The 13,332-nt window shown below is 35.4% G+C and overlaps 1 protein-coding gene across 1 annotated transcript in view; it reads right to left on the bottom strand.

The window, feature by feature from the left end:
- The window catches only part of LOC145673196 (uncharacterized), a 401,214-nt gene that overhangs the window by 219,810 nt on the left and 168,072 nt on the right, over window positions 1–13,332 (bottom strand). The window contains exons 5-6 of the mRNA XM_081742667.1: window positions 13,030–13,140; window positions 3,542–3,882 (exon numbers count right to left, since the gene is read on the bottom strand). Of these exons, the coding sequence (XP_081598793.1) occupies window positions 3,542–3,882; window positions 13,030–13,140 (452 nt within the window). The remainder of the gene's footprint in view (window positions 1–3,541; window positions 3,883–13,029; window positions 13,141–13,332) is intronic.

Here is a 13,332-nt window from a genome sequence, read left to right as displayed (position 1 = left end):
AGAAAAACGTGTAAATAAAGATAGAAGTAACTGTAAATTATATTGAGATTTTAAGATAAAGCCATTTTGTAGTTTGTTCGCACATTTTCTTAGAATAATTTATTTTAATGTGAAGAAGCAATGCGTCATAATAATATTTTCGTCTGTCTGTGGCCAAAAATTTTCTATATTCCTTATTAATTGAACGAAGTTTTTGGAACGAGTTTTTTTGGCAATATTCGTCACAAGTTGATTCGTGAATTCGTTGCTATCAGCAGTTACAAAGTAACTGAAAAAGTTGTCGCCATTCGTGATCCAAGAAACACACACACACACAGTACATACTACTCAGCATTTGGTCTCAATGTAATCTCCATCTACAATCCAGAAACACCTGCCAACGTTCCTGCAGCTGCGCAATACTGTGGCGATAAAACTCAGGAAACTTGGATGCAAAGAATTCCGTGACTGCATGTAATAGATTTGCCTCTTTGTAGAAAGATTTCTCACGGAGGTGATTGTTCAGGTGGTAATCTGATGGTAGTATTCCAGCGAGTGTGGTAGACGGCACAGTCTTTCCCAAACAATTTCCTGAAATGTATTCTTAATCGTCTTTGTCATGTTTGCTCGCGTATTGTTGGAGAGGTACAGCATACCCTTGCGATTATCCAATGCTAGATTCTTCTGAAGCAATGCATGTTGTACTTGTGCAACTTGTCTGTGAGTACAGAACTACAGTGATGGAGTAGCCTGGTAGTAGGAGCTCGTAGTCCACCGTAATCTACCAGACAAAGAGCGTGATCTCACATGGGTCCAGACGTAGTCTTTAAGGTGTGAGGCAGTGACAACCAATGTCTGTTATACCTGGGAGTGTCATGCTGTAGAGCCCATTTCTCGTCACTCGTAAGGATTGAACCAAATATGGGTTTGTTGCGGTGCCGAGACAGCAACGACAAATAAGCTGTCACTCGTTGTTCATTGTTGGCTAACGACAATGTATGGGACATACTTGCACAACTTCCGCATCTTCGCTTTGCAGTGAAGGTAAAATCTGACTTTTCATTGGAAATCTGGAAATGCTGGACAAGTTTACCACACGTTTGACTGCTGTGCACCAGTATCGCTGATTTTAGGGTCTCATCATTCAACATCTATGGTCGTTCACTGCAGAGTTCATCACAAAGGCTCAGGTCTTGAGATATGAACATCTGGAGTATTCATTGACATTTTAAAAATACATTACAGATAGGTTTACGGCATTTATTTTAATAATAAAAGCTTTTGAAAGCTAATTCTCAAAGGTCATAAAAGTAAAAATTACAATACTTAGCTAATCATAAACTACAATGATAAAAGTGTGTGGTTCTCGTCTGTAAATAAACATTTTTCTCATCGCTAAACCAAAAATTAGGTTCCGTGGCTTAAAAAATCTGGCGTCTTTGATGTGAAGAATACACGTTGCACCGCCCGATCATCAAGGAAAGTCTTCCCTCCCAAGAAGTGCTCGGAATGCCAGAGAGTATGGTAGATGAGAAAGGGTTTTATACTGCAATTCGTAGGGAGCCTGAAACGTTCTTTAAGCGCCATTTTCGTGTACACTGTCAAACAACAGGACACCATTTTTTGACAATTTCTGGATGCTTGCAGGCAATTTTTCTGAGCTATTTCATCATGTTCAGCACTGTAACGATCCGCAGTGATATTTTCATTTTCTAGAAGAAAGACATGATAAATCAACCCGAACATAATCACCCGATAATTAATATCATGTAGGGCTTTTGGAAAGTGTCATGGACTTTAATCAGTTATTGTCCGGACCGTTTATGATAGTCGTAGTAAATCCATTTATCATGAAACTTTCCCCTTTTTTCCTTACTCTCAGAGATCTGCGCACCTCCATACCGCAATTCTTGTTAGCATACATCAACCTATGTAGCACTTACAAGTCCAACGTTTTCACCTGTCCGATTCTAGGAGCCGCCGAACTGTATGTATGCCTAACTTATCTGCGATGACACGAATACTTTTGTGTGAGTCCGTTTCTACGATGTTCCTGACAAGCTCATTGGAACAATATTGGTCAATGTCCACAGATCTCACTTTGGAACGCTGCCACCGGAACACAATTTTACAAAATGCAAATGGTAAGTTCGTTTGCCATTCCCCTCCCAAGTTTAGTCTTAATGTTTTGTTGTTCAGAATGATCATCCCTACTCTGAATAGTCCAGTTTGAAATCATAAAGAAAATCACTTGCAATTCTTCTGTGTTCTCTTTGGTGCACTTTCATATGACTCTTATTGTCTGGCTGCCCCATAATGTTTTCCTGGATATGTGCATAGTTTCTAGCGTTATAAGGGTGACTTTAGTTTATCTCTGGGTTGTATTCCTGAGGTGAGTTTTCCATCATACATCAAAGAGAACATTTCATTGGCACCAACTATAGAAGAAAATGTACCTAGTGTGACCCTCTAAGAAACCGACATTTTCACATTTTTTTAAACAAATGTAACACGTTATGAATTCTGGCTTCGCTAAAGACTAAATATGCTACAAATGGATGTTATAATTTGTGATATAAGTAATACATATCTGTTACATACTACGCTATATAGAAAAGGCGTTCTAAAAGCTCTGCACAATGGGCCATAACTTTTTTAATAGTCTTACTAAGACCATGAAATTTTCTGTTCTCGTACTTGTGTCTTTTATGCCGAAGTTGTGTAACAAATTTTCTTCCTCTATTTACAGACACGACCACAAGGGAGAAGGAAATAGACAGCCGCACTCACCAACTATCGGCCATTGAATTTCTCTATCCGGTAGTTACTCGGCCACATCCATTCGACTATATATTGCTTCTTGTATATGACGATGAGACAATGTACAACAGCAATATCCAGTATTGGGTATAGTTTTACAGTAGTGATTTCAGTGTGGTGGACCATCAACTGCAGTGAACAACATTAACAAAGATCACATTGACAAATGTGTAACCACACGACAGCATTTCAAAGCGACTGGGTTATCTGCCAGTAGTATACTAATCTGTAGGGGGTGAAAATCTCCAATTGCTCCCGTTTCAAAATCACAAAATACTGAAATTATAATTTCATATTTCAACGTCATTAGCTACCGTATTCATTCTCCCATATAATGGCACATGAATAGGCACTCAGAGTTATAATACCAAAATAGACTAGATATTAGATATTCTACATAATACAGCTTCAACAATAAATTCCAATAATACTTGCGTTATGGTATACATGAATTGAGAAGCTCGTTTCCAAACACCATTTAAAGTAATTTTTAGCGGGTTTCGGCTCTTATGGTATTTCTGTTTTCCAAATCAATATTTTTTACGCTTTACTACTTTTTGGTAAATAACTATACTTAACATATACCGAAAAACCATGTTCCATTAACGGAGGAACTATAGCAATACCAGTTTTTCGTCTCTAAAGTAAAATTTAAAAAAGAGGGAGAGACTTAAGTAGTGTTTATAAAGCAAGCTCCTCAACTTAGAAAGTAAATAAAAGTTTTAGCTATATTATAACTTACCAACAGTGAAATTTTCTCATTACTCTTGTAATAGCACATTCTTTCTCCCTCTAAATTTAAATTATAACTGCTACTCGGTTCACGAAAAAAGTGAAAATTATTCCCTGCATCATTATAATCTTTTGAGTTGCATGCTATCAAATTAATATTGATGCATGATACGTAATTAGATCTTGTAGAAGGAATGTAGAGAACAATGCAGTATGTGGAGTCCCATGCTACTTTCTTGTCGGTGAAAAAGCATATAAATAATGTCCCATCACCATCAGTCAGTTTCACTTTAAACATGATTTCATTATTACTTGGCTTCAAAGTAAATTTTAATTTTTCTATATACTCATCTGAAACGAATAAATAAACACTTAAAAATAACTCCTAATATCACATAAGTCCAAAAATAATTATATTATCTCTCTGTCTCTCTCGATAAAAAGAAACAGTACTGACACATCTGTTTCCAACATATGTGTTCAATAATAGCATAAAATAATTTAATTATAAGCCAAAGACTTACATATCGACTGATTTTCTTCCACTACCAACAGTGTTACAAGAATTTCGTAGAGAGAAAATCGAATACTCAACACTGAACCTCTGAACTTTATTCCCAAGAACAACCCTATCCTCAGACCTACGTACAAAACGTACTATCAAACCTTATACAGTGTTTCTCTGGCATAAAATTATTATACATATTAGCTGCAGTATCACAATATTTGTATTTAAACGTTTAGATATATGTAGCAATAAATGAAAATGTATTGAAATACGTGAATACCAAACTTCAGTAACTGTCTTCTATAAACAAGCAAATTAGCCATAGCATCCAGTGAGATAACTGAGGTACGGGGCAAACGGGATTTGTGCCCCGGGCGCCGAATTGAGGGCCACAAACCTTCCCTTTTCACTACAGGGCAAGGAAAGGAGTTTTAGCAAACTAAAGATCATAAAAGCTATCTCAGAAACTTAACAAGACAAAAACGACTTCCCATCCTTAGGATCATATCCATAGAGCATACGTTAGCTTCAAAGCTATCTTTTGAGGACATTGTAAAAGCCTTTGCTGCCAAAAGAGTACACAAAGTTAAATTTTATTTCCAGATTTTTCTGTTTTCATTTAACTTACATCGGTTTAAGAGATTTGGAAAATGTCCGGATATAATACTCGAGACACCAGCTTGACTGTTTTTCTTAATTAAGTATTATGTTCTAAAGCAATAGACTGTTGATTGATTCTACACACATGCACATCCCGATATAATTCCAAAAACATTCTGATTTACAGTTATTATGATAAGACTATAAGAATACGTTAAGCATGCTACTCTCAAATTATTTGGCAACCAAATACTAATTAGTTTGGTGTTTCAACTTGTGCTAAAAAAAAAAAAAAAAAAAAAAAATTATGTACTCTAATTTTGAAATCAAGCTTTACCACTTGAAGAAAGATGGAATAGGAGGATTACTGTGTGATACCAATATCAGATGTAGTCGGGGAGCATTCTGATTTGGTTAGTCAGGGGGAGGGGCTAAGGCGAGTTCTTGTCCCGGGCGACAACTAGCCTAGTTGCGTCGCTGATAACATCAAGTGAAAAAAATAGTCCAATGGTACCCTTCTCACTGATCTAGTGTCGTGTGCCTTTGGTGTGAGGTGCCGGGTTTGATTTTCAGTTGGAGAGTCATTGGAATGTTAACTGTCTTCGATATTTCTGTGTTCGTGTCCCTGTCGTCCTGTGTAGAAAATTCTGAAAAAGTGAAATTAGGCAAATCAAGTAAAACTGAGGAATGTATGATTAATCAGTATTTCTAACGAGTGGTAAGGTGGCAAAGAAACAAAACAATTAACACCAAATATCGAAGGTTTGAATCCGTCCTAGGAAAAATACTTCTTTTTGTAAATGAAATTACAAAATAAGGAAACATAACGGTTAATAGAAAAATTTCGGACATTTCTGAAAGGAACAACAACAATGAAATAGTTACATAGTGTCGTCATACACACCAAAGGAAGTCTTGTTTCATAGAAAAAATATCGTTCAGACTAAATAGCAACTGTCAACATTTACCACAAGAGTGCAAGAATGGGAATCAGCCTCGATCACTTGATGCTGTAAAGGGAAATGAGTTTCTGTTCAGAATCATCAGAAACGATGAGATATGTGTGCTCCACTTTATCCCAGTAACCACGGCCGCCTCAGTGACGTAGAAGCATCCCAGTTCCCAGTGAGAAAAAAATTCAAAGTGTCACCTTTCTCAGGAAAGGTTATGACCACAATGTTCTGGGACGCGAAAGGTGTGATTATCCTTGATTTCCTACAGGAAGAGACCATCAATGCGGCACGCTACTGTGACATTCTCACTAAACTCAAATCCGTGAAGACGAAAGAGACCAGGACTCTTCATTGAAGGTGTTGTGCTTTCGGACGACAAAGCAAAACCACACACAATAAGCTCACACAAGATCAGATTCATCGCTTCGGATGGGAAAGATTGGATCACCCTGCCTACAACCCGATCTAGACCATCGTCCTTTCATCTGTTCCCTGCATTGAAAGCCGCACTCTCGAGACGCCACTTCCAAACAATGGTGAGGTGGAATTCCTGAAGCAAATTTGGTATATCTCTGATGACCATACTCTTTTGTAGCATGTCCTCAAATAATGACAATATTATAGGAGTCTCCATTACGATCACATGTCCACACTGCCAGACTTTAATATTGAATGAAACAAACGTTTCTAAATTTTCTTACGGATAGTCTGTGCCGATACACGAGTGCAAAATTTGATTAGCTGTTGTGAGCCATCTGAATTGATACAGTATACTAAGTGCCGCTTCAGAAAGGCGTATCAGGTTGTTGTCGCTAAAACGGCCACAAACTTTTCCAGCATAAGTTCTGGTCTGTATTTAAATCATCTGGGAAGCTGGCATGTTCTGGATACTACGATCAATGGCTGCATGAGTCATTAGTGGCAGTGACTCGCAACCTGTAAACTTTTGCCAATATATCAACGACTACTCCTGAACCAGATGCTGGTTTATCTAGGTAGTCCATTAAATGGCGAAGTGGCATTTCGTTTCCATGAATGGTCTATTGAGGAATGTCAAAAGGCAAAATTACGCCGCCTTTGCTTCCTGTATTTGCTTCAGTATACCGTCACATCTGATATCGCACAACTCACTTTTATCGATTGTATTTGCGGCAAAGAATTCAACAATACCGTTTGCGAATCCTTCCGAGTTCGATCGTTCGGACGGAATATTATCAGTTAGCATAACCAATAAAGCTGCTTTTCATTTTTTTTATAACCACCAATCATCGATTGTTCCAGGAACAATGTGCTATTCTTCTGTCAATCAAAATACAGGTCTCGTAAAGCTTCACATTTAAGGTCCCAGTGTTGCCAAATTTGAAGATGTTCTCTTGCTTCGTTACGTTTTCGTTTCACTTTTGCTTGGATCGCTGATCTTCCATGTTGTTGTAGCGGAAATTTAGCCGGTGTCTTCCAATACTGCTGACCCTAAAGCCGCCATTGCTCTGTTTCACACACCGTAACAATTATACACGTCTTTGAAAAGTTAATTACACTGTCCGTTGTTCGTGAAGTACTCGGTTTAACACTGATAAAACTAAATTCCGGATTAGTTTCGCCAGTACTTCTGTTAAAGATTCGTTAAAGCTGTTTCCTCACCACCTTCTTCATCGACATTAATTTCGACCTTCCTCTTCGTTCTTAATTCCTCCTTTGCTTTTCGTTCTTCCTTCTGTTTGAGCTTCATTGTGGTTTCTACATCAAGGCTTCCTGTAAGCCTTTTTTGCTCTCCACACTGAAGTAAAATGAAAAGTTGCTCTTTTGAGAGACTGCAAGATTTATCACAATTACATGAACTGAAATTGCATTTACAACAAGCGATATTGGAAAGTTGTCTACGAGCTTTGACTAAAAATAAGTGTAGTTTATTATTGAAAGCATTAGAAATAGCACCTTTCAAGCATCTTTCTTGTTAATAGCTTTCTTAATGTTTTTATATTTGTCATGATAACTTTGAGTCAGTTAAAGAATTCGTGTGTGAGTAACTATAGGATGGAGAATCAATGCCACATCTTTTCCAACTTCGTAGCTACGTCGTTTGAAATATGAGCGACAGTGGGCTCTGCAAGTATCAAAATACTTCTTTAATAAAAAAAGTAAAAAAATATTTAGACAGGTCTTCGTAAGTTGGTAACATCGAATCAGATGAGTATTATGTGCTCCAAAAGTGGGATCGCTTAGCGTTTTAATTCTTTTTACTTTCAATCCAACGCCGGAATTGTCTTTCTTCGTGTTCTTATTTCTCATGTCAAAAATACTGCATTGATCAATTAAATTGATCTAACTAAATCTTTGATCAACTAGAAACACCCGCTGTAAAACATTCCATGTTGCAAAAATGCGTCACCCCTGTTGAAGTTCCAGGCTGTCTGAAGTGTCTACATAATCCATGGAGCACTGCGTTAAGATGGTAATTGAGGAATTGTGTGGACCAGAAGCAAGGACCGTGAACTTCTAGAAGTACATTGCCCTCTTTCGAAACTAAAAAGGACTTCAAACTGACTTCATTCTTTTGTATAAAACTCCAACTTATATTTTAAGTTGTAATGTTTAAATTGTGTACGTGTACATTTATGAGTATATCAGAATTCCATAACCTTGTGATGACCAAAATGGATATTCAACTGAAAAATGTAGGCAAAAGAAACGTAAGCAACCAGATGTTGAATACTGAAAAGTTGAACAGCGAGAAAGTAAGAAATTTTTTGTTGAATAATTCGAAGAAAAATACTTAAACGAGGAAAGGATAGGTGCAGATAGTAACAGACGTTGGGAGCATATTAAAGTTTGTATACAGCAGCCCATAAAAGAAGTAGTAGGTTTCTGCGAACACAAAAAAGGCCAAGAAACCACGGGTTACAAAACAGATGTTGCAAAAAATGAGGTAAAGGAAGACGTGGATACAGATTGATACAGAAGAGGGCAGAAAAATGAAAAGGAAGTTAAACAACAAGTTACGACGGGAAACAGACAGAGGAAGGGAAGAGTCTTATAAAAGAAAATCGAGGACATAGACAAGAGGACAAATCGAGGACAAGAATTAGAAAGAATGGGGGAATATGAGGAAATGCACAAGAAGTTGAAATCTACGGAACTTCGGGGTAAACAAGGAGGTATTACGATAGCGGTAGAAAATAAGAATGGGAAGGAAGTCACCGAGAGAGTGAAGTCTTAGGAAGATGGAAACAACATGTTCAGGACTTACCGGTATATGAGAGTAGTGATGACCGTGTGGCCTAGATGTTGAAGTAGAAAACGAAGTACGCGACAATGATAAAGGGTTTAGTATTTTTAAGCATGAGTTTAAAAGAGCTATATCCGAGATTAGGAATGGAAAGGCAACCGGAATAAATATTATACCAATCGAATTCATTAAGAATATGTTAAACAATGGCAAGAAGGAATTGTTACGGCTCTGTAATGAAATATATGAAACAAGAGACTTCCTGAAAATGATCATAGTACTGATTGTTAAGAAATCGAACCCAAAGATATGTGAGGATTATAGAACTATAAGTCTCATATCTCATGTAGCAAAAATTTTGCTTCGAATTTTGAACAGGAGGTTGTATAATAAAAAAGTTAATAATTAAAAAGTTTGGATGCAGGAGACGTAAGAGTATAAGAAATAGATTCATTGTCGTCCATATTGTCAAGGGGAAGAAATGGAGAAACCTATTTTCGGTATGGTAGTTCATTACGTTATTTGGTAGCGTATACAGACGTGCTACAGGTCCTATATTAAAATGTTTAGTAGATAACTATTTCTTACATTTAGGGATGGTTTAAAATTTGATCACAGAGAACACTCCACAACTTAAAAATTAAGGTAAGTAGGTAGGTAAATACGTAGGTAGATATATATATATATATATATATATATATATATATATATATATATATATATATATATATATATATATATATATATATATATAGATAGATAGATAGATAGATAGATAGATAGATATAAGTAATCACACATTACATATCTCCGGATCATGCAAGAATTGCAACTATTGAGAGCTTGTGCGACGAAATTTGCAAAATTCCTAGAATAATGTACAGAAGTACGCATAGTAATTAGCCTTATCCTAATTTTGAATGTAACACAAATATCCTGATTTTGAATTACACTACTAATGGGAGTGATGGTGTAGCACTCACTGAACTTTATTTAAATATTCAATTAGGACCATATTTGATAGAACATTTTGCCATTGTTGCAAAATTTCAGCCTGTAACAACAAAAGAGGATGTTCGTTCACTGGAACAAAATGGACTACATTTGGAAAAAAAAAGAAATAATTACAAAGAGGAATGCAAAATTAAATACCGGTTGTAATACAGGTAATCGTATAAATGTAGAAGATATCATTAGTAATTTAATACAAAAATGATTATCAAAATTTTGTAGTACATACTGTGGTCCATGTATTTGCTGGAAATCAATGGCATATTTACGATTTTGTTTCGAGGGGGCTTTGCTAACTTTATTCCTGGAAATGTGAAAATTCTGCAAGATATTTCATTTACTTTAATACAATAAATAAAGTTTCGGGGGATTAAGCCCGGAAGCCTCCTAAATACGCCACTTTTGGAAATACTTGGAAAATGTGTTTTTGGAGTAATAGACCATGATACTCGGAAATCTATTGGATTTCAAAATGTAGCGCGCATGAATCTTTGAAAACCCGTCAAGAATACATGAATAAAATAGTTTTAAAAGTTCAAGGAAAGTGCAGATCCAATGGAATATGAAAATGTATAAAATGCACTTAAAATGAGAAAATGTTCGAAGAAATAAACAAAGAGAAAAGACAGGAAGAATACATTAATACGATACCTCTTGAGATCATCATTGCTCAACAACATATATATATATATATATATATATATATATATATATATATATATATATATATATACCAGAAGTTGAGTTATGTGTGTGTAGAGCGAAGTATTATCATTTTTGATGATATAGAAAGGACTTGTAAAATATCGTTCTTAGCACGTGAGGAATAAGGTTTATGCTAAATACTTCAAAGAAATACGTTATTTTTTTCTGGCTTCAAAATGTTTGATGATACACGTTTGATTTCAGCGGTGTTTCTTAAACTCTCATTTAATCTCTTCCAAGTGACTTTCCAGTTAATGTTCTTTCGAAGCTTCAAAACTTAGCTAAATCGATTTCTTGCATTAGATGTTCATATTCTGTACACAAAATATATTACATTTGCAAAATATCCTCTTACTTACAGTCTAGAGCCTAAAAGAAATATGTGTAATAAATTTTAACGTTCCATGCCTAATAGTTTCTGAGATCTATTGAATTAAAAAAAAAAGAAACATTCAAGTGCCCCTTACCTCTTTAGAAGTTGAATTGGACAAAATACCACCTTACCGATAGCCTAGGGCTCAACAAGAATATTTGTCCAAATTTTCACCGTTCTTTGGCTATTTCCGATATATTCTAAATAATGACAAAATATTCAATGTTTCCCTTTCCCGTTAGAGGCTATATTTCGCAAAATGCCTTCTTATCTACAGCTTAGAAACAAAGAAGAATATTTAAAATATTTGCACTAATTTCAACATTCTGCACCTAATAATTTTCGATGTAATAAATAAAAAAAAGTATTGAAAACTCTCCGTCTTGCCTGGTGGATTTACGAGAGAAGTATCTTAATCACGAAGTTTGTAATAAAATGTTCATATTTTGCTTCGTATGCATATGTGTAAAGCAATATTTAGACACAAATATTGAGATACTGCAGGTATTGTCAATAATAATTTCATGACAGGAAAGTCCTGGAATATATTTCATAACATGTTTCGTATAACTCCAAGAGAACGCTTTTCTTCAATGAATTTTATTAGATTCAGCGTTGACCAAAGTAAATTGAAACTATAATTATATAGAACCATTATATATGGTTCTATATTATTTTGTGATATATGGGAATTATTTTGAACATTTTGAATGTCAAATACTCTCTTTAAACTTTGTCCTACATGTATACCTTACATTTATTTTGGCATTGATTAGTACAATTTTCCCCTTTCACAGTATTGTACACCTTTCTAAAAATTTAGTCTTATAAGTAGAGTTACCATGTTTCTGGTATTCGAAACCGCGACACTTCGATAGAAGGTTTACTTATGCTCCTTCTATCGGTAGAAAATATTTTTAATAAGCAAAAGAGCCACTTTCATTTCATTTCTGTTGATGTTTCAGTTAAGATGGTTAGAAAAATATCTTGCTACTTAGATTCAAAACTTATAAATGAGCTATGTGCCATGATGTGACACGTTTTCCTAATATTTAAAATAAGTATGTTAAAATAGAAGTACAGTACAACCCCTCAAATCCGAACTAATTGGGGCTGAAGCCTGTTCGGATTTCGGGGGGTTCGGATTACCCGGGAAATAATATTACGTACTTATCTCGTCACTGAATTGGCGGTAAAACAACGACTGAGGTTAAACAGGGTGGCCCAGTGGTCGAAAGGGCAGTGACCTTGACTGGCGGGTGTACACTCATGTCCATAGTGATTGGAACAACACCCGCCAGCCACTCCAAACGACGTGATGTTCATGCGACGCTGGCTTGGAATTGCCTCCGCGGGAAGATTTTCTAATCTTCGACAGTTAAAGATAACTGAAGATAAGTGAAGAATCAGTGTTTGTTTAATCTTGTGTTGTTATTTTTCGTGTGAATTGTAATCCAGTTAACCTAAAATGATTTCATTGTTTTGGATTTTTGAAATACGTAAGTAAACGTAAACTATTTCCTATTTTATCTAAACTTAACTGTATTTTATAACGTTTTGAATAAGCATTAAGTCTAAATATGTTAAAATCTTTTAAAAAAACTAAATTTGTGTGATTAAATCTATGTTTTTTTCATTTTCCAGTTGTATTTAATTTTTTTTTCCCTGAGAACGTGTTCGGATTTGCCGGGTTTTCGGATTTCCGGGGTTCGGATTTGAGGGGTTGTACTGTATGTAATTTTAAAAATAACATTTTATAAACTGTATTGAAGGTAGAACAAACAAAAAAGTGCGATAATATTATTAACCCAGCAAACCGGGACAAATTGTAAACGGGCGAGACACCAGGGTAAGAGCCTTGAAACCAGAACTCTTCCGATCAAGAAGGCATGCATGGTAACTCTACTCATAAAGATGATCTGAAAGATGTACGAAACAGTCCTTGATATTTGATATCTGATGTATACTGTATACTGGGTAAAGGAAAAATATTCACATTAAAATTAGTCATATGAATATTTCATCACCGTTCCTGATCTAAAGTTTACAGGGGGATGTTCTTTTTCAATGCAGTTGTTTAAAATTACAAATAGTTGTTAAAAATAATGTTAGATATACAGACCTGATGGCATATCTAAGTAGAGAAATTTTTTTAACGACCAACCATTAAGCTCCCAGTTTCTATCGTTTTCTTGAAACGGTGAGATTTGGAAATCTACACCAACATTTGCACCTGCAAATAAAATAATTATTTCATTAATTTTGTTGAATGCAAGTTTTAACGTAAACTTTTCTAAGTAGTAATTCTAAGTTAATTTATTTATGTGAAATGCTTTTATGTAATAAGAAACTATCTAAAAAAATAATATTTTAGAACATAGATGCTTCTTCACTAAGAAAAATATACCTACATACTGTGTGTACC

Source organism: Thermobia domestica, chromosome 16 (assembly GCF_964235325.1).
Source record: "Thermobia domestica chromosome 16, izTheDome1.hap1.1, whole genome shotgun sequence".
Classification (NCBI taxonomy): domain Eukaryota; kingdom Metazoa; phylum Arthropoda; class Insecta; order Zygentoma; family Lepismatidae; genus Thermobia; species Thermobia domestica.
This window is presented reverse-complemented; position numbering and strand designations above follow the sequence as displayed.